We start from the raw sequence: 21968 nt of genomic DNA, 5'->3' as shown, positions 1-21968 counted from the left end.
TTTGTCAAACCACTTATCATTCCCTGAAGTGTATTTTAGGTGACTTTCCCCCCCCCCCCCCCGAAGTGTGTATACTTGGAAGCCTCTGACATGTCTCCTCTCAAAGCAAGCTATATTGTGTATAGCATCTGCCATATTGTTGACATTCCTTGCTCAGAACCAGCAGGTGGGTTGGCTCCTGAAACTCTGTGAGTAGATATCACTTCCACTACTAGCTCACTTGCAAATCCCAAATTATCACAACAGGTTTCCTCTGCAATTTTACTCGTAACAGACAACTCCTTCTCATTTCCCGGAGCAGCAGAGGAAATGCCAAAACAGGGTAGAATCAGATTTCTCCCATCCCATAAGCAACTCCGTCAAAGATGTTTCGTATGTGGAAGAGCATTTCTTAAACATTTTGTGTTGATATACTTACGGTTTTTCAAAGTTTCTTCTGAGCTTATTCCATCAACTCACTTTCATATTGGGGCTTTCCTTGAGTATCAGGAAGCAACATGAGTAAAATATGGGGGTTTTCAGCATTTTTGTTGCCTGCTTGCATACAACGAGATGGCTAGCACTTACTAAAAAGACTCAAATAAGTACCTTAAGACATCTTAAATTATTTACTGATTACACTTTTTTTCCCCCAGAAAGGTCATCCTCCTCAAAAACCTCACAGACTCCCTCTCAACCAATTGGCTTTCCTAAACATTCTGTTGTTCAGGAAGGAACAACCAACAATTTTGGTGTGGTCCTTCCAGATTTGTCTCGACATAGTGGCGGTAAGTCCCATCGATAAATCTGAAAATAATGTACTTTCGAAACGTCATCTTTTAACTATCTTTCGAATCTTCTGTTAGTTGTGCATCTCCAAGGTCACTTGGGTGTTTAACAGAACAACTTCGAAAGAAAATAAGAAAGCACCTTCTCCAAACACTGCACTCTTCTTTGGAGTTAATTCAGTGATAGAATATATGCTTTGCATACAGACTGTGTAGCTTAAACTCAGGGAGCAGATGATTCACCGGGGCCCGGTACTTTGGAAATGTGTCTGTTTGTCATAATAACTTGGGTGGATAAATAGACTGAACTTCTATGAGGTTACTTCCTTTGTTGCAGTTAATGATTATGGGCAGTATTACCAGAAAACATTTCTGCTCAAAAGTTTTGTGAAACCGCTGCCAAGGAGAATAAATGGATCACCTAATTTAATGATATTAGACAGTTTTTAGATGTTTAAATGCCTTTTTGGGGAAGCAAACAATTTTTCTTTTGAAGCAACACATTCTGCTTCTGAACAGTTCTGGTAATAGTATAATTATGTTTAATTCAGGTTTTTTTGCAAATTGCGTAATATAAGGGCTTGGGTTATCCTACTCTTTTTCCATGTGACTTGTTTTATGAAGCAGTCTTGGGTTATATGCCAAGGTGTTAGAATTAAAGAAATTTATACTTAGATTTTTAATATTGGTTAAATGTTTTCTGTTATTAAAACAAATGCTAATAAATGTTCTGTCACTCTGGTTATATTGCAAACATGCAGATTTTATTTATGAGATTTATGGACTCCCAATTTGTTATGACTCTGCTCAGTATAATAAAATACAATAAAACCACAGCATATATTCTTAAAAAATATCCCAAACCCCTCAATTTGTCAACAAAAATTTAAAAAAACTAGACCATTATACACCATCAACTCGAAAGCATTTCAAGATGGTTTTGTTATTGTAAATTGAATTCAAACAATGCAGTCAGGTTTCAGATCTTGAGTATGATATTCATTCAGTTAAAAAAGTAAAGAGCATTCTGAATTATCTAAGTCAATGTACAAAGGTAAGTTGGAAACTAATTGTCAAGCTTCTGACAGATGAACATCGGATGTACTTGCTTCAACACTAATCTTAAAAATACCTAGTTTTTCAGTTTTACACTGTATCTTTCTCTTTCCAATTAAATCTTTTGCTTTCTTCAGGGTGTATCTTGTAGAACTTGATATAAAATATACAAAAAGATTTGGGATAATATTTCAGATAATGGCTATAATCAGACTTAACTAACATTCATTTTCTCCCTTTCTCTGTTTCCCCTGCTATCTAACTTCAAGTGAGTTCAGTAAGTATTAATGTAATCTGCATGGTTTTGAATACTAGCTTTTTGGTGGGGGTTAGGGTGCCTGGAGTTTATCACTCCTGTGGACCGCCTGGACTGGTCCCTGCAATTTCTTTGGCGAGATTTTTCAAAAGTACTTTGCCATTGTCTTTTTCCTAGGGCTGAGCAAGAATGACTGGCCCAAGATCATTCAGCTGGCTTCATGCCTACACTGGACTAGAATTTATAGTCTCCTAGTTTCCATCCTGATGCCTTAACCACTACCTAAGCTGCTGATACTTCATAGAGATAATAATAAAGTTTTCATAAATCTATGAATTTCACTTTACATTTCAGCTTTGCTACCGTGAAAAAACTGTTTAGCTTCCTTTAAATAAGCTGAATTTATTTTGGCATTGACTGGTTTCTTGTGTCCATCTCCATGGTTGTGAATTAAGTTATGCAATTCTCCTTGACGGGATAATACTTCAGGATGCGTATGCTCTGGACTAACTCACTGTTGTTGCATAGGGTTGTCAATAAGCTGTAATATTTCAGGACGGATTTTCTAGAATTAAGTCTAAGCTACGTTGTGTAGACCAGACTGAGAAGCCAATGCCATGGAGGTCAGGACTATTTTTATTGCAGCAGTTGCAGCAACAGAATTTTGGGACTCTGAATGCACTTCCCCCTTGCCTCCTTTTATCTTAGTGTGAACTAGAAGCACGGGGGGGGGGGGGCTGTCTGAAATCTAAACTAGCTTTTTGGAATGCGTTTCTCTGCTTCTCTGATTGTTGCCTTCTTCTGTCTTTCAAGTCCATTCCGTATGCCCTTTAAACACTGGGTGTATCTTTTTAATTGAAGTGATAACCTCCAGGCATAAAAATCAGTGTATTTCTTTCAGTACACAATTTTGCATGAAGATTTGTCTTATCTTTTCTAGTTCCTGAGGCACCCGATCGGCCTACTATTTCAACAGCATCGGAAAACTCTGTTTATGTCACTTGGATCCCGCGTGCAAACGGTGGATCACCTATCACTGCCTTTAAAGTAGAATATAAACGTGTTAACCGAAATAACGAATGGCTAGTTGCAGCGGATAACATCTCTCCATCCAGACTTTCGGTGGAAGTCGACAATTTGGATCCAGGTATTTTATTTATATGCCGGCCTTGTGCTAATGAGTGGTATGTTGGCCAATTCGCCTTCCCCAGAATGATTCAATCTCATTCTCCCCCCCACCCCCGTTTTCTTTCTTTTTTTCCTTTTAATTAGTTTTATTCATTTATAACATAAAACGTGAAAATACAAAAAGCAGATAGTAGGGGACCACAGTAGAAAAAGAGAAAACAAAAAAAGGTGTGAAGAAAGGGAAGGGGAGAAACAAGGCATTGACTTCCGACTCTCTCTGTTGCAGTAAAATCAGACGTTAAAATCAAATCTCAACTTTTTACATTTCCATAGTAGTAGGCACTAGCCAGTGTATCGGCAAATCAGTCTAATCGGTAAAACCAAAAATCATAGTATCATTTTTTCCCTACCTCAAGCACAAAGTCCAGAAGCGGTTTCCAAGTAGAAACAAAAGCACTTCCGTTCTTTCCTTTTATTAGCACAGTCAATTTGGCCATCTCTGCTAATTCATTCTCTTCCCCCCCCCCCTTTTTTTTTCTTGAAAGGAACTGCATATAAGTTCCGTGTAATTGCTATTAATAATTATGGGGAAAGCCCTCGAAGTTCTCCCTCTCGACCGTATAATGTGGCTGGCTTTACCAACCGATATTCCAACCGCCCCATCGCAGGACCTCACATTGCTTATACTGAAGCAGTCAGTGACACCCAGATCATGTTAAAGTGGACTGTGAGTATCCAGTTGTTCTTCTGGAAATAATGTTTTATGTTTTTTTTTAAAAGATAACCAATAAAATAGCTTGCTCACTAACTATCATAGAACAAAGGCCTGAGACTCTTGGAACATTTAATGTATGTTCTTTAAATAGTATTCTAAACAGGCTGTTTATATATGGTCATTCTCCCATCCGGTAGTTTATCTTGTTTATTGTTTAGTGCAGTATAAAAGTAAAAGTGGATGATGAGAACATAATAGAAGATTCAAATGAAAATGGCATATTAAATGCTGACATCTGAATTTTTTAATCTTGGGTTCTAAGCAATTCTAGTTGTTTCAGTTTTTAATGACTGAATGTGTAAGTTAATTTTTAAAACTGAAGGTGGAGATACGCTATCAAATTAATTCTTTCCCTGTGTAGTGGTTAAGTTTCAAATGTTTTTTGCAGTTTAGTTTTATCGGTGTCATTAAATTTATCTTCCCCAAATCTTTCTTCACTCCTTATTGTGGGTTCTGAATTCTCACGTGTTTAAGCATTTCTGTTTTAGTACATTACTTCGAGTAACAACAACACACCTATCCAAGGATTTTACATTTATTATCGCCCAACGGATAGTGACAATGATAGTGATTACAAGCGAGATGTAGTAGAAGGTAAGATCCATGCACAACTGCTTTGTTTTGTGTCTTAATGCATGGAGGCCTGATTAAATGAGACGTAAATATTATCCTTGTGTGTTGTATATATGTCTTATTAAGACTGTACAGTAATAATCCATTGGATACACTGACTTTTTGTACTCATAATTTTTAGAGAGCAACAGGTTAGAAAATGCTGGCATAGGATACTGCTTTGCCAAAACTTGCTTAAGACTGACCATATAAAAAGATTTTTCAGATTGATCAGAGATTTAAGAATTAATTGCTTTTTTTGCACATATCTGAATGCAGAGTTTCATAGACTTTGAATTTTTGTCTCTTACAAGATTTTCTATACTTTTTTTTATAATGCACTTCATTTGAAAGAGTACAGTTCTATTAAATAGCATTTCTATTTCTCTTTACTCCTCCTATTCCCAGGTACAAAACTGTGGCACTTGATAAGCCACCTACAACCTGAAACATCATATGATATTAAAATGCAGTGCTACAATGAAGGAGGAGAAAGTGACTATAGCAATGTGATGATATGTGAAACCAAAGGTAAGAAACAATTGTGGGGGCCCTGGTGCTCTCTGAGCTTGGTGGGTTGTTTTTTTTTGCAAACAATTCATTATCAAACTAGGTAACATCATCTATAATTGTTGCTTCTGATAATAAATCTGCTTATTAATAAGCAAACTTGGTCAGTCTTAAAAGCAGATATTTATCAAAAGGGGAGAAACATTGTCTAACTAGCCTATGTTATGCCTTTCTAAATTGAAATAGTGCTCTTTAAACTGAAGGCAAGTAGAATAATATGGCACGCTTTACCCTCTGTTTTTTTCCATTCCTCTATGATTGTGATTATTGTATGCCAAAACAAATGCATCTAATTAATGGTACTCTGTAACTAATGGACTTAACAACTTTAAAGCATTTTCAGCTGTTGCTGAAGTTTAGCATAAGGCTAGAATAACACTTGCATGAATTTATCTTTTTGCTTTAATTCCAATCAGTGAAACGTTCACCTGGAGCATCTGAATACCCAGTGAAATACCTTAGTACACCACCTAATTTTCCTGATCGTGGAATTGGAAGCAATGCAGGCCAACCAAATGGTTCAGTCCGGAGTGGCAACATGTTGTATCTCATTGTTGCCTGTGTCCTTGGAGTGATGGTTTTCATTCTGATGGTCTTTATTGCCATGTGTTTATGGAAGAACCGTCAGCAGAATGCCTTGCAAAGTAAGTTGCTTTTCATGCATAACAGCCTTATTTTATATAATAACAACAACAACAACAACTCAGCCTGTAACTCCTCTATTATGCAGGTTGTTATCAAAAGTTGCATAGTGGTGGTGAAAATGAAACAGCAACCTTTGTTTATAACCTATCTTATTTGTTAACCATCTTGATATCATCCAATATTTTATTTTATTTAACCAACTTTCTTCATGTTTTTACTATTTTATTATTTTAATCTTTACTACTGTTTAATATTCCTGGCCCTGGCCATGATAGAGTATGATTGAACATGGCGGCTAATTTTGTACATTCATGTATAATCCATACGTTTTGCTGTGTATTTTTAACATGATTTCCATTTCAAATGCAAATATAAGTAAAGGCAACAAATTTGTAAATATGCAGTGAAGCTTAATGCTTACTCCAACTCCTGCCTTCCTGATTTGGCTAATGGGGATTAACTCCTGCAGAGATTCATTTTTATTTTTATTTTAAGTGCAGCCAACTATGCTACTTGCTTTCAATTATATTTAGGAAGGTCCTTCCTATTGAAAGATGGTTGGAGTCACTGAAGCAGTAGGCGTGAGCTTAAATAGACTCCAGAAGATGGTAGAGGACAGGAAGGCCTGGAGGAACGTTGTCCATAGGGTCGCGATGGGTCAGACACGACTTTGCAGCTAACAACAACAAAACTGTTAATTGACACTGTATATAAATGCAGGGGAAAATAGGCCAAGAACATCTTCTATATGCAGTATATCCAAGTTAAGTTGCAATTTCTAGAGGATTTCTTCTTCCTTGTTTCTACAGAGTATGACCCTCCTGGCTATCTCTACCAAGGTACGGATATCAATGGACAAATGGTTCAGTATACAACTCTGCCAGGCACAGGCCTCATTAATGGTGGCGCACATGGAAACTTTATCAGTAATGGAAAACATAATAATGGGTGCCTCCACCTCCATCATAAGGTGGCTAATGGAATGAATGGGATCACGAACGGTGCTGTCAATGGTGGTGTTTATCCAGGACATTCTAACTCCCTCTCCAGAGCCCACGTAGAATATGAACACACCCATCACATAGGAAATGTAAGTAAATGCGATGCTTAATCAATCAAGCCCTTGAGGCTTTCATTGTTAGGAACATTAGAAATGAAAGTGGAGACCTTCACTCTTCTTGGAAAGAGAAGTTGCAAATGTCATAGCCCGGTATCTGTTCTTGAAGACCACATTATTGGACGTTTATTAAAAGTATGATAAAGTTACTAAAAGACTTCATCGGGAGAGCAATAAATACAGACTTAAAGATACACTTTAAAAGTCATTTTAATGTAATATTTGGAAACTTGGAACACCTTCATTTACTAATAGGCCATATGTTCCTCCCATCTGCTCATTTTTGTATAGACCCTAAGTTACTGAATTTGTAGCAGTTTTCTAATGTAAATAGTGTTGCTGAATGGAAACATACAAAAATTTTGTAATTCCTGTGGTTACTGAGAATTTCTGTTATCAGGCAAAGATGCATGATTTTGTTTAAACCTTCAGAGTTCCTAGACATTAAAAAAAATGGTACATAAAGTTTTTATATATAAATTTATGAAGCTGATTCAATTGAATTCAGGTTCAGTTGAGAACTAATGCTTCAGGTGGGCTAGATTTGAAAGGCCTTATTTTTTAATTTAATTTAATTTATTAATATTTCTATACCGCCCTTCTCCCGAAGGACTCAGGGCGGTGTACAGGGCAAGAATAAAACACAGAATTACAAAAGTTAAAAAGTAATTAAATACATGCCCATTAAAAAACAGTTAATACATAATAAAAACCCCAATAAAATGACAGTAAAAACCCCACCAATCCCCCCTCAGGCCAGGCCGGCTTGTTCGAACAAGTATGTTTTTAGATCGCGGCGAAAGGAGCGAAGATCGGGCGCCGTCCGGAGCTCAACCGGTAACTGGTTCCATAGCTCCGGGGCGCCCACAGAGAAGGATCTCCCCCTGGGGGCCACCAGTCGGCATTCTCTGACCGGTGGCACCCTGAGGAGGCCCTCTCTGTGGGAATGCACAGGGCGGAGGGAAGTTGATGCTGAATATGTATTGGAGAATATAATGTGAAGTGCACTACAGATAATAAGCACATGGAGGTAATTTGTACTAAGTTTCAATGTTTGTTTTTGAGTTCTGTGCTACAGTGTCTTTCTGCCCAGAGAGTAGACATTACTAGCAGATCAAATCTCTTCTTTCCCAATATTAAGGGATCTCCCCCCCCCACCTCTCCCCAGCAGATTTAATGGGGCCAGAGCAGAAGGAAAAAGTAATTTTAATTATGGGAACAGCAATCTGTTTGAATAATGTTGGATGTAGCTTTTTGTGTTGTTGAACACTACACTCAGATAATCTTGATAAATTAACTGCCCATTTTCACACCTTAATAGGTGTGAAATGCCATAATAGTAAAGGCATTTTTGCCTTTGAAGAGAGCCAGTTCTAGGCTAGAAACCAGTGACCTGTGAATTCTAGTCCCATTTTAGGCATGAAAGCTGGTTGGGAGACTTTGGGCCAGTCACTGTCTCAGCCCACATCTGGCTCAGACAATAAGCTGATTGGACAATTCCTGTCACAGCCAGTGGATCAACACTGAGTTGATCTGGGGCAAAAATAAAATCCAGACCCTGCACTTGCAGGAACAATGCTGAGAAGGGGAGAAATGTCCTTTGTATAGCCATCCAAACTCTTATGTTATGTTGAGATGTTGATGATACTGTAATATGAGACAAATGATTCCCTTTTTTTAAATATGCACAGATTTGATGTGTGCCAAGTCACTTTGTGTCTAAGCTGTGTTTCAGATCTAATTTTAAGTAGTGCCCTTAATTACGTTTTAGTGTGCCAAAAACTGAAGCTCATAAACTGAAGAATTCCTTTTTCCCCCCTTTTGGTTCTTGCTCAGCCCCACCATAATATCTGCTTTCTTTTTAAGCACTTTATTTTTAAGAACGAACTGTTCTATTCACATCTGTTTTGAAAAACACAGTTCTTAGGATGTATTTTTATTATGCAGCCTACTTTAAATAGTGCTTTCCTTATTCATGCTGAGCTGAAGACGGCCCCAGATAGAGTCTTAGAGGTTTGAGGAGTGAAGAATGCAAGTTTATCATTGTTCTTGCTGCTTGAGTAGCAACAACTCAAGAGGAGAGCCGCTAGGTTAGAGGTCCTACACACAAAACTGTTTGAATGTTTTATGGGAAACAAGGAATGTGTTCAGAAATTAAGTAACATCATCTGCTTCTAGTGGGAGGGCAAGAGGGCAATTGTTTGCTCTGGTAATTGAACATAAACACTTCATTTCATGGAATAACAGATTGCTAGAAGTACAAGAATTGCTGTCCAGATAACCTTTCAAATCTCTCAGTCTTCATGTTTCCTTGTTGTGGCCTTCTTAGATCCTTAAGACCCATTTAAAGGCTAATCCAAACATTGATTTTAGAAATATTTAAATGAAAGCATGTAGGAGGATGGTGGAGGCAGCCGCTGTGAAATTAAATTAGAGCCTTGGAGGCTGGGGTGGGTATGCTGAGAACACAAACTTAAAACAGGTGTTAAAGATTCCCCTTTTAGATGCTCCCCCAAAGCCTGATTCTCACACTTAGATTTATCTCGGAGTAACATTCTTTCTGTCAAGTAGAAAATCCTACATTCAATTGAGTATGCAATTATTTCAAGCATTCCAGTGCTTATATTGATCAATACCCTTGAGAGTTTTAAAACCATTTACTGTGGCTATTCATCACTAACTATTAGTTCATATACTGTTTTTCTTTGGAGAAGGGTTCCCCAATGCCAAAGCTCTGAATAAAGTAAGAATCTACACTAAAATATTGGTTTTGCTCTTTGTGCTAACCCCCCCCCCAAACACTAATATAGTTGTGAATAGAGGCAACATTTTCAAATAAGAGGTTTTTATTTATTTATTTTAATTTTAATCCCATTTATATCCCGCCCTTCTCCAAAGACTCAGGGCGGCTTACAAGCTTAGCAGTAGCCTTCATTCTATGTATATGCCTGCTTATTAGGGCTTTCACACACACCCCAAGCGGTTTTGCAGCCTCTTCACTGTTCCCCCCCCAAAAAAATAGTTTAATTACTTTATCATATAGGCACACAACAACTTGGGAACAGTTGTCTTGAAATTTGTCTTCCAGTAAGGAATCTGAGTATTTAGATTTTTATTACTATTCATGTTGCCTATCTGCAAGTATTTCTCAGATCTCCTGGGTACTTAGTATTTAGCAATGAGTTACGCGTTATTAATGCTGTTGGTTTGGGGTTTTTTGCAGAGATTGTACAGCCAAAAAAACAAAAACTCAGAAATCCCTTTGCCTTCCTTCTCCATCACTTTTGGCTGACAAATTAATACATCTATAAAAATAACAGCAAATTTCAAAACCAGAGTTTAGTCAGGCAAGCTGAGCTAAATGGAATAATTGAAAGAAACTGGGACAATGATCATATTTCATCACTCACACATGCAACATCCTGTCTCCATCAACCAACAGTAGTTTCCAGTAAAGAAAAATTCCCTTCTTGTCTGTCACCATGTCAGTAGCGTTTTCACTTTTTTCTTCAAATTAAACTTGGGCATTTCAAGCTGAAAATAAGGCCAAGGAACTTATTATGAACATGTCTGAGCCATAACATTTGGCTTGGCTTTGCTCTAGCACAGGCGTGGGCATCTGTCGCAACCTTATGATCTGTGGACTACAACTCCCAGAATTCCTGAACCAGCATGGCTGGTTCAGGAATTCTGAGAGTTGAAGCCCACAGGTCCTAAAGTTACCATAGTTGCCCACCCCTATGAATGTCATGGAATATACTGTGCCTGCTTGTTTAATATTACAGACTCATTAGTTTCCTTGTTTTAATTTTCAAATATTTTCATTCCCCCATCATCCAGGGTGGTGAAGTATATACATCCGTCCCTCAGACAGATCCTTCAGAATATGCCAATTGCAGGAACTGCTGGAATAACAATAGGTAATTGATCTGATCTCTGAATTTGGATCTCCGAATTTGAGCCTGCACAGACTAGCGATCCCATCTTGTGTGTCTAGCAAGTACACCTTGATCTTTGCATTATTACCATTCCAAGATTTATACATAGAAAATGCTACAGGTTTTCTAAAAACTGGCAACCTGAAGACCTTCCAGCTTTGAAGAAATTAAATTCCTCCAGTTTTAAATGCAGAGCTAGCCTCTACTCAAGTATACTTCGTGAGGGCAGTTTTGTGCTGCTGTGCATAGACTCTTATCAGCTTCAAGATTTGCTTGAACTATTTTATTTATTCAACTTTGATGCCAGCTGACTCCAAATCTGGGCTGAACTACAAGTTGCAGCCAAATTTCTGCTTTTTAAGTTACAGGCCCATTTATTTCTTCACAAAATTAGCCATTTCTTAATATAGGAAACAGTGCAATCTAGTATATAACTAAAATGACAAATGCCTTGATAGAAGCAGGCAATTTTTGTCTGAGAAGATCTAATTTAGATGCCTTGAATTGCAAGGAAGCACAAAAATAGTATTCGGCCTTAGGGCTGGTTCTTGAACTAGTGGTTAGGCTGGATATAATATTATCCAGGGTGGCCGTCTCAACTTCCCTCTTTTCTGAAACCTGCCAGGTCCTTCAGCAACAAGATTATAAAACAAGAGCCTGAGCAGACATGCTAAAGAATTCGGCTTTTCTATTGATGGGCTAGAAGTTGCCTCATAGAAAACTTGCCCTGCACCAAAAAAAATCTTACTCCATTTGGGGACGATGACCTATAACGCTTAGGTCCCACCCATTTTTCCAGTTTCCCATTAGCAGGTTTTCACCACAACGGCCAGCTTGAAGTTATGAACTGTCAGAAACCATAAAGAATTCCCAGAAGGAGTGCTTCAGTCTGTGGTAGTGCGTGGCTGTCCCTTGCAGGCCCTCAAACCAAATAAACTCCATATTTGTGGTTCAACACCACCAGCCTTTTACTAGCCATCCTGTTCATCAAAATAAACGTGGAATAATAGTTCCGCTCTGTAGATTATAAAATGTGTGCCTTGTGTTGGCTGTATATTTTAAACTTAGTGGCTCATGCAGCAAGGGAAAAAACTTCATGCAAATACTTTAACACTTGTTTATAGCAGAGTTGAGCTTTTTTTCCCTCTTCCATGAGAAACAAGCAAAAATTAACTTTTTACTTCAGTTTAAGCAAGCACATAATCTATAATGGATTGATGGACTATAAAATTAAAATAGCAGCTTTTTTGCCAGTAGTTGTTTTCTTAATATTTCGTAAGGCTTTTCTGCACTGAAGGCTCACATAATGACAATCCTGGGATTGTGCAACCTGTGCTTGCTGTTGCCTGTGTTATAAATCATACTTGTATATAGGCTTTACTTACTGCAGTCACACCAGGCACTTACAGTGAGTTGCATTGTCACTTTTCCAATAAAATCAAACTGAAAGTCAAAGATTTTACATAGTGCAAAATGTAAGCTATTGGGTTAGGGTTCAGGTTCAAATTAACTCTTAGCTGTAGAGCTCACTGGGTGGAAAAAAATAAAAATGAAAGTTAAAATGTGCCAACTCAGCTTGGCAGCCAAAAGTCAGATTTTATTGATTCTTGCAATACTGTGTGTGTATCTGCTTACAGTTAACATAAAGATGGAAAATTAAGAGAATTTTTGCTATACTTAATGGGGAATTTTGGTAGTTGAAGTCCACGAGTCTTAAAATTGCCAAGGTTGGCCACCCCGTTTTAAAAGAAAACTCATGGCAAATGTAACAAACAATTGTAACAAATAAGAATTGTTTGAATTGTGCTACGTTTTGCCTTACATGGGCATCTTCTTAGCATAATGAATTAGTATCCATAATTCTCTCTTCAACGGTCTCCCTGAGTTCCCATCTCTTTCATCCAATCCGTTGGTACTTTTCTCCCACTAAAAATGGCAGCAAGTCAACCAGAATTCACTCCCTTTTTAAAGACAAATGCGAAGGTGTTGTTAAATGGCTTATTTGAAAGTCTTGAAATAATCTGTGAGCTGCTGTCAAGCATCTTTACAATAAACAAATCTGTAGGCAGAATATGGCTTCACATTTTGTGTAAAGATAAATACAAAATCCAGAGTGATCACTCCAGATTATTTTGCTAGATCCAGCATTTACTTATGTAATCATTTAAGATACCTGTTCTTTCTGGACGTCATGCTTTATGCAACAGTTCCTACATCTTCCCTAAATAGGTGTAGCTGTGATGTGGTTTTTCACCAAATTTATGTTTAATCACCAATAATACAGTAAACTTCTTGTTAGCATTTACTATGAATGTTGAGGAAACAACTTGATCGCTGCCTTCATGTCTTTGGAAGTGATGTTCCAGCTGCAAATGTTTAAAGTCCTGGCAGCTTCCCAAAACTTTGGCTTAGAGCTAGCATGCCTACAAAGGATTTCGGTTGTTAAGTTGCCTTTTTTGTTGTTTTCTCTTGTTCAAAGCCTGAGTAGCTTCAGCTATAAGAAACTGACTTTCTTCTCTGCTTGACTAGCCATTCACAATCCAGAACAAGGGAGAATTATCAAAGTGTCTTTTTGGGAAGAGTCAAAAAGCATATTCTCACTTTCTAGAATTACAGTGGAGAAGAATGCCATCATGAATGAAATCATTCTGTCAACGGCAGCTTTTCCAATTTGGAGAGCAAACTGGAAAATATAGCAAACAGTGAAATCCCTTCTATTGCCAGAGTTACACCAGTAGAAAATTGTCAAGATAAGCTCTTGAAAATAAGTATAAAATAGTACTTGTTATTGGACACACAAATTCCTTGGGAATCCAATCACACTTGGCCAATAAAGAATATTCTATTATTGTATTAATAATTATGGTTGTGCTGCTAAACCAAGTGTAAGATTTTAACAACAACAACAATAATAATGTTGGAAGGAGCCTTGGAGGTCATCTAATCCAACCCCCTGCTCAGGCAGGAAACCTTATAGCTGTCCAGTCACTTCTTAAAAAACTTCTAGGGTTGGAGCATTCACTGCTTCTGGAGGCAGGTTGTTCCACTGGTTAATTGTTCTAACTGTCAGAAAATTTCTCCTTAGTTCTAGGTTGCTTCTCTCCTTGGTGAGTTTCCATCCGTTGCTTCTTGTCCTGCCTTCAGGTGCTTTGGAGAACAGTTTGACTCCCTCTTCTTTGAGGCAACCCCTGAGATATTGGAAGACTGCTATCATGTCCCCCCTCATCCTTCTCTTCATTAAACTAGAAATACCCAATTCCAGCAACCATTCCTTATATGTTTTCGCCTCCACTCCCCTAATCATCTTTGTTGCTCTTCTCTGTACTCTTTCTAGAGTCTCAACATTTTTTTTACATCTTGGTGACCAAAACAGTCCTAAACAACATCCAACCCAGATAACTGAAATAAGATAAAGATTTTGCTAGTCTTACATATTTTAGTTGCGGATTGAAATGCATTATTATAAATTTTGACATTTGGTAACTTACTACAGATCTACTATTCATTGCAAGTGAATGATAATATGTATGTTGTGTATTTTTGGTGATGAGTGCATGGCAGGCATTATAAAAATATTTTGAAGAAATAAAGAATATATTGATCAGTGAAACGCGATGTGCATTCTGATCAATGTTCTTTTCTCTTTTCTCGGCCTGAACATTTGTAGGTGTTTCATTAAAACCAGTGGCAATTTTGGAAACAGTTCTGTACCGGTGATGCCCATTATAGCACCTTATCAGCAAGACAGTCTAGAAATGAAACCATTAAATCACATGATTGTGGCCATGTGCCTGGCCTCCACCGTCCCTGGATGCAGCATTGAGACTGAGGAAAATGACAAGGAGAAGTCAGAGTCGCCATCACATCAGGACACTTGTGGCCAAGAAAATGTGAGCCCACTCAATACAAGTTGTATATCAGGTATGTCAGGAAAAATGCAAAAAATGTGCTTATTTCTTAATGTTCATGGAGATTCTCAGTCATCCAGGTCATGGTTGTCCCAAAGGTGCTTTTTCAAAAGGCAACTGGACTTTGTTTTTCCTTGAAGACGTTTCGCTTCTCATCCAAGAAGCTTCTTCAGTTCTTACCTCTTAGCTCATTTGTATTGTTTTTTCTCTCCCATTCAATTGTGTCTGATTCATGGAGACTGCCTGGTCAGGTTCCCAGCCGTTTTCTTGGCAGGTTTTTCCAGAAACGGTTTGCCATTGCCTCCTTCCCTAGGGCTGAGAGAACATGACTGGCCCACAGTCACCCAGCTGGCTTTGTGCTTGTGGTGAGACTAGAACTCATGGCTCCCATTTTCTAGTTTGATGCCTTCACTACTGCCCCAAACTGGTACTGTAATGAGTATTTTCTTGTAACTAAAACATTTTAATTCATCCGCACAGAAATCAGAATTAGCGTAAGGGCAAATAAATACAGCATCTTGAGCACCCTCTAATGCTCAGTTATTTGTCAGGCTTCCTTACAAAATTAGGAGCTTTTACAAAAAGAATCTCCTCCATCTTTCTCCTCTGATTAGGCTGTGAGGATTGATCGATTGCTTTTAATCACAGTTCTGATTTTTTTTTAAAAAAACAAACAAACCAATTTCTTCCAAGAATATCTTCAGCTGTACTTCTGTATTTCAACAGCTATAATGAATTGTCCAGATGCTGCACAACATGCCATTATTTTTGAGGTGAAATAGTGAACGTTCAGTCAATGGCAGCCAGTTGGGGCTTGCATAAATCTTTTGAATAGTTGAGGGGGCTCAGGTAACTGATGAACAGAGGCTGATTGTTGTTTTCCTTTGCAGATCACAGTGGACCTCTGGAGACATCTGATGCCAGCTTGAACTGGAGCCCGCTTTTTCATCGGCCAATTTCAAAACACTGTCATGAAAAGACCGAAGTGATTTCAAACGGGGGTGTCACCTTGGACAGTTTGGGGGGACACCAAACACAGGAGACTTAAATGGCCTTCCTTGATAAAGCCAGTAACTGCCCAGCAGAATTGCTGGAAGGGACGGACAACAAGAATATTAATTATTAGAATCACTATTTATTTTTCATTTTGAGATGCAGTGTCATATGAATGTATGTTTTAAAACACCCTTTTGCTGTTGTGTATTATTTATCCCCAGAGAAATCCACCTCCCTCAATGTAATCATTCTGATGACTGATGATCCTATAAATCAGTGTTTCTCAGCCTTGGTGCCTTGAAGATCTGTGGTCTTCAACTCCCAGAATTCCCCAGCCAGCATAGCTCCCAGGAATTCTGGGAGATGAAGTCCACCCATCTTCAAGGCAGCAAAGTTGAAAAACACTGCTAGAGATGATGTCTTCCTTGGACAGGGACCGTTGGAAAATTACTGTTGCAGTGTGATGTAAAAGTTTTAGCAAATACACGCAAGGGAGAACCTCAGGCCCAAATTGGACTGCAGCTTATGATTATACAGCTAAGGGGTAAGAATCAGATAGAAGAATTCCAGCCTGTCTCAAAAATTGCAAGCTATTAGTGAAATCATGATAACTTTCTGAAGGCATATTAATCTGGACTTGTTGATTCATTTGATATGCTGGATTATTCTGAGTCTTGCTGATCGGCAGTTGGACTTAGGTAAGTGAATGTAGTAAAAAATAAGAATTCTTATGCTGGTTTGTTGATAGCGAGAGCAACGAGGCAGGCCTTGCGAAATTGTCACAAGAATAATAAAAATGGCAGTAGCATTTATAGCCACCTGCTCAACAATAAGGGAACGCTTGAATGTGGCTATTCTGTAGCGTTATCCTTTGTTTTTATTCTAAATGTTTTAAAATTTACCTTTTGGCATTCCCTTGCTGTGTCTTGTATACAAACAATACTGTTCACTTGTTACGTATTGTGTTAGCTTTTTCTCACAACATGGTAGTATATTGTGCAAAACATAAGCTAGGAGAAGAAGAGGTAAAGAAGAATTTGGATGCAACTGTGATATAAGAAAATTGCCAGAAATGTGCTAGATTGGAAATATCCCCTCTCTTCTTTCTCTTTTTAAAGAAAGCAAAAGAGCTTTCGGTTTGGTAAATTAGCCTAATTGATTACAAGTCAGGAGGAGGGTTTGGAACTTCCATCTGTAGTAGTTATTAATTACATTTCATGGCATTTTCTTTGAAATAAGTACTAAGAGTACATTAACTTCTACAGGTTGCTCTTCACCAGAAGTTAACACTTTTGCACAACTTGGAAAGTTGGGATGCAAGATTAGAAATATTAATCCCATTTCTTTTGGCCATACAGAATTTCTGCTTTACCCAAAGGCATCCAGTGCTATTAATAGAGTCCATTTGCCCTTCATTTGTACAAAAAAAAATGTGTAAAAGGAGAATAGCTGGGTGCTGCCTCTTCCCCTTTCGGTTTTAACCAGTACATATACAATGTGAAATGTCTAATAATCAGAGACATAGTTCTAAAAGTGCAGTTGTCCCAAGCAATAGGGATTGATTTTATAACTGGAGCAAGGATTGAAAAATACCAAGAGTAATAATGCCGTAATAAAATTAAAAATCTGTTCTAGAAGACAAAAAGTGGTGCTCAAGGGCGCCCTTGGCCACACTGAATAATATGTGTGTGTGATTGTGTGTGTGTGTGTGTATGTAATTAAAAATGGGCTCTATATTTTTTATAACTGTTGCAGCAGATATCAAATGCCGTGTGTATATATAGCGTGTGATTATTTTATATGATGTATATTATATAATTTTATAAATATGACTCCCTTATGAGAAGTTGCTGTGTGGGTCTGGGTTGCTATGCAAGACCGGGTTTTGATGCAAAATGCTGTTTGCTTTACATTGAAACTTATAGAGAAGGATTGTGCGCTGTTTGTTTAGAGACAATTAATTTGGAAAGCTTTTAGAAATTATTTTTCAAGCTTCTTTGAAATGAGGTCACAATCTTCTACACTAATTTGAGGGTAGGACCAGCATCTCTGCTGGTCGGGATAGAAGGAGGGGTCTTTTTGGCAAGCCAGATTGTCAAAACACTTCCCCTCCCCACCCCACCCCACCCACCCTCAGCAGGAACAGCAGGTTGCTTCTATCAGGTCCATCTTTACAGTAAAGTCCAGATAAGAAATGGAAGTTGTTTTATACTTTGAACAGAGTTGATATTATTATTTGGTGGTGGGGAAACGTCAACCCTTCCTCAACAGAATCTCGTCAAGAATTCTTTTTCTTATATCGTGACACTGTTTTAAGTGTTTTTCCCTCTTATTGTATTTTATTTATGAAAGTTATATATTTTGTCTTTATATTTTAGGGGGAATCGTGTGTTCCTTCCAATCAGATGCATATAAATCTTAGAAAGCATACACAGGTGATCAACTCCTGAAATCTAAATGCTCCATCCCCTGTTTAGATTTGGATTGATCTGTTCTACCTACCCAAGAACTGGTCAGGCAATCTCGTTTGGCAGTGTTTTACCTTCCCATTTTAAGTTGCAACGGCTTTTCAAAATCACTAAACCTTTGTGTGAGAACGGGATGTCTTTGTTTTAAGTTATTTTGAATGGCTCTTCTTTCTTCTGCCAGCCTTTTAAGGTTGGACGCCGTGACCCCAGTATAAATCTCAGTCATTTGTTAATTTCTCTGGCATCTTCACCTTTATTAGGTATCCCTTGAATTGTGGCATTGGCGTTAGCTCATTTGCTGAACTCAGTATTGAAATAATATTGCAGCAGAGTTTAAATGCTGTATCTCACTTACGGAGAGTTTCTCATTTATCCTCACAAAAAAAGATGCAAATGTGCAACTCTGTATAAAATGTTTATTGCAGCCCTTTTGCCCAGAATGTATTCAACTCACATTTTGTTCACCTTTGAGTTTGACTATTTAAGAATAAGAATTGTCAGTGATTTCTAATTAAGTAATCAACATCCATGTTATCCTGATACAATGCATAGGTAAAGCTACTGGTTTGAAGTAGGTGGTTAAACTCTGCTCATTGCCTGTTGTTAATGCCTATACACACAATAGCTATTGGGAATTTGTCCAATTAAAATCTGTGTAACCAACTTATGTAAAAGGTGGTTTTGGTGCAATATGGTTTTAATTTAAACTGTTTTCCTGAAGGTGTGTAATCTAGCTACGCCACCTCAAAAAGATGTTATTCTCAGAGCTTTCTCCTCTAGTCTTTGAAAAGTCACTTCACTAAAGTATCGCTGTTTAAGCAAAAAGTGTTATTTCAGTTTACTTTGATTTTGCAATTTAATTTAAATTGAAAGATACATGTATTTTTTGTCATATAAAAATGTTATATTTTCTTTTGAAAGTTGTAATATTCTTTTTTTAAAAAACTGTACAAATGTTTAAATAATGTAGGTTTGGGCAGACTTCTTTGTGTTTATAATATTAAAGAGAATTACACTGGTCCTCTCTAATGGTCTGATATGAGAATTATTACTACTGTTGTTTCTTCTTGCAGTCTTATTTAAAACACTGGTATCCTGATGCGATGAATAGGAAGTTCACACAAGTGTCATTATTTTTTTTAAAAAAAATCTTGTTAATGTTTCAAATAATGCATCCCCAGTTTTGTTTTGACCTTTCTTCACTATTGTCTAATGCAGGGGTCTCCAAACATGGCAACTTTAAGACTTGTGGTCTTCAATGCCCAGAATTCCCCAGCCTGCATGGCTGGATGAGGAATTGGGAGAGTTTTGAGTCCACAATTTGCCAAGTTTGCAGACCCCTGGTCTAATGAGAAATAAAATAGTAGCTATGCAGCCTATCTCAAAAGGAAGAAGTCATCTGGCAAATTCAGGATCCATTTGTCCAAATGAATTGAGATGTCCTATGATCACCCTTAATGAGGAAAACATAATTACTGTATCCATTTTCTCTTAATTCTCGTTGATTTTGGAGAAAGCCCTGTAAATCACCGCCCCCTCAAAACTTTATCTTGGCTTTCTCTCCCCCTCTCAGTTGCCTCATTTTTTTCTCCACCATCCTCCAACATAACTAATTTCTTGTGGATTATTTACAGCTCTGAGGTGATTCTTGTAACTTTTACAAGCGGGTTTGGGCTAGATACGGAGGCATTTCTCAGCTGCATGCCGGTGGTGAACTGAATTATACCCAATGGGAATATCCCCCCTCCATATTCTTAAATGGAAGGAAATTGTTGCACATTTTGGAACAAGATAGCTATTGTCTAACTCCAGGGACTACAGATTTTTATTTATTTATTTTGCCAACATACATTTTTACAACAATGGTTCTTAACCTGGGCGGCTGTGGTGTCATCACAGGAAGTCTACGAAGTCTTGAAGAAATGTTATGATTTAAATCTTGAGTTAAGCCTTGGTGGTCGGTGGCCATAGACAGTGACCACAAAAAGTATTAAAAGGGGCTCCGTTGTGAAGAAAAGATTGAGAACCACTGCTTTACAACATAGCAATTGTGACTGAATTCTGGGGGCGGCTGGGGAATTCTGGGAGTTGAAATCCACACGTCTTAAAATTAACAAGGCTGGGCATTCTCGATCTAAATGTTCAAGATTGGTCTATAGGAGAAGTTGCTCCATACAAAGGAGCTAGTGCTGTGTATTAAATTGTGGTAACAAGCAGGGATGTGGTGAACGAATACATCCCTGCCCCACCCATCCATCAGGTCAACATACGACCAAACCAAACCACAGGCATTGTTTGCTGAAGTGATTCATTATTCTAGCGGTCCAGGGTTTGGCTGCCTTTGGCAAAAAAAACAACACACTAAAACTTCATAATGCAAAGACTCCCTGGCAGATAAGACAGGGTGGGTGCTTGTGACCTGGCAATTCCCATCATGTTGCTAAGTTATCGTTTTACAAGAGAATGGGCTGGAATGTCAAAAACCAGCCGTTAACCTCTATTGTCCAACTCTGGCTTAAACTGGAAAAAGATGAATCTGGACAAATGCAGCCCTTTCTCATTCAGTAGAGAATACGTTGGAAAAAATAGCTAGTCCTACATTATTGGTTGTTGATTGAGGGTAGTATATTGCCAAACAACTAATTACTAGAAATCTTAGAAGACTTAGGAATGAAGGATACTGCAACTTTAGCTCAGCCCCTAAAAGGTCCCATATCTTCCCTGCCTCAGTTGCTTCAACCAGGTTGTGGGCGTCACCAGTGTGCTTTGCAAATATTGCAATGGGAAGTTAGGAATGTCTATGTTGTTGGGACATTTTTGTGACAATGTTGGACACAAACCTTTTTTTTTGGGAAGAATGTATAAATTGCCTTTGTAAGCTTGGCTTAAGGAGGCACAGACAAATCAATAAAAACGAAAAGAGGACCCAGGCGTGAACTTAAATGACCACAGCAGATGGTATTAAAAGCCACCTTAATTTGAATTTTTGTCATTCCTCTCATGCTGGAGCTGATGTCATTCCAGATAATTGAGGGGAGAAAAATTGAAGACAGAGGCAGTCTTTCTATTATGGAAGGAAGAAAGGAACCATATACAAGTTATACAATGGTCTTTTTTTCCTCTTTCGTGTGGAAGCCAGGAAAAGCTTGGAAATATGCTTAGAATAAAATCTGAGAAATTGCACCTCAGATCTACATAACATTAATTTGTTTCCTGGGACTACTCTTTCCAAACTAAGTGTTGGTAATTCCTACAGATTAAATGAAATGAGACACACTGCTTCTTGAATGTAATTTATATAAACACTAAGGGGGAAAAAAGATGTTATATAGACTGAATGAATTTTGTCCCAAAGAATTCTCAGTTTCATTTCCAGTTGGTTTTTTTCTCTCTCTCTCTGGTCCAAAAAGAAGAAAAAAGGAGAATATTGAGAAACTTTATCTAGAACCAATTATGCATTTGGTTTCCAACCTCCTCATTATCTGAAACACAATACCAATACCCTTTTCCCAAACCAGAGTGAGTGTGGTATCTCAATTTTCTCTTTTTACACAATAATTATGTTGTCATATTTATGGTAGCTGTAAATCAGCAGTGACCAATTGGACCTGGTGATTTCTCCTTCAATTAGACACAAACTAATTAGACACAATTAGATAATGAAATGTTTACACCAAGCCCTGAAAATTATGGGATATAGTATAATTAGCCTTCTTTCTGGAGTATTTAAAC

The 21968-nt window shown here is 37.9% G+C and overlaps 1 protein-coding gene across 2 annotated transcripts in view; it reads left to right on the top strand.

Annotated features, from left to right (window-relative positions):
* CDON (cell adhesion associated, oncogene regulated) overlaps nt 1–19256 on the top strand; it is a 39262-nt gene extending 20006 nt beyond the window's left edge. For both annotated transcript variants that reach the window (XM_083368691.1, XM_083368692.1), the window contains 10 exons: nt 636–767; nt 3020–3226; nt 3753–3934; nt 4471–4576; nt 5003–5125; nt 5581–5808; nt 6619–6899; nt 10767–10846; nt 14532–14785; nt 15663–19256. In XM_083368691.1, coding sequence (XP_083224817.1) covers nt 636–767; nt 3020–3226; nt 3753–3934; nt 4471–4576; nt 5003–5125; nt 5581–5808; nt 6619–6899; nt 10767–10846; nt 14532–14785; nt 15663–15820 — 1751 coding nt within the window. In that variant the 3' untranslated portion in view covers nt 15821–19256. The remainder of the gene's footprint in view (nt 1–635; nt 768–3019; nt 3227–3752; nt 3935–4470; nt 4577–5002; nt 5126–5580; nt 5809–6618; nt 6900–10766; nt 10847–14531; nt 14786–15662) is intronic.
* Nucleotides 19257–21968: the final 2712 nt, after the last annotated feature.

This window comes from Vipera ursinii, assembly GCF_947247035.1.
Source record: "Vipera ursinii genome assembly, chromosome: 8".
Lineage (NCBI taxonomy): Eukaryota > Metazoa > Chordata > Lepidosauria > Squamata > Viperidae > Vipera > Vipera ursinii.
The sequence above is the reverse complement of the archived record's forward strand: the minus strand, read 5'-3'. Positions and strand labels throughout refer to the sequence as shown.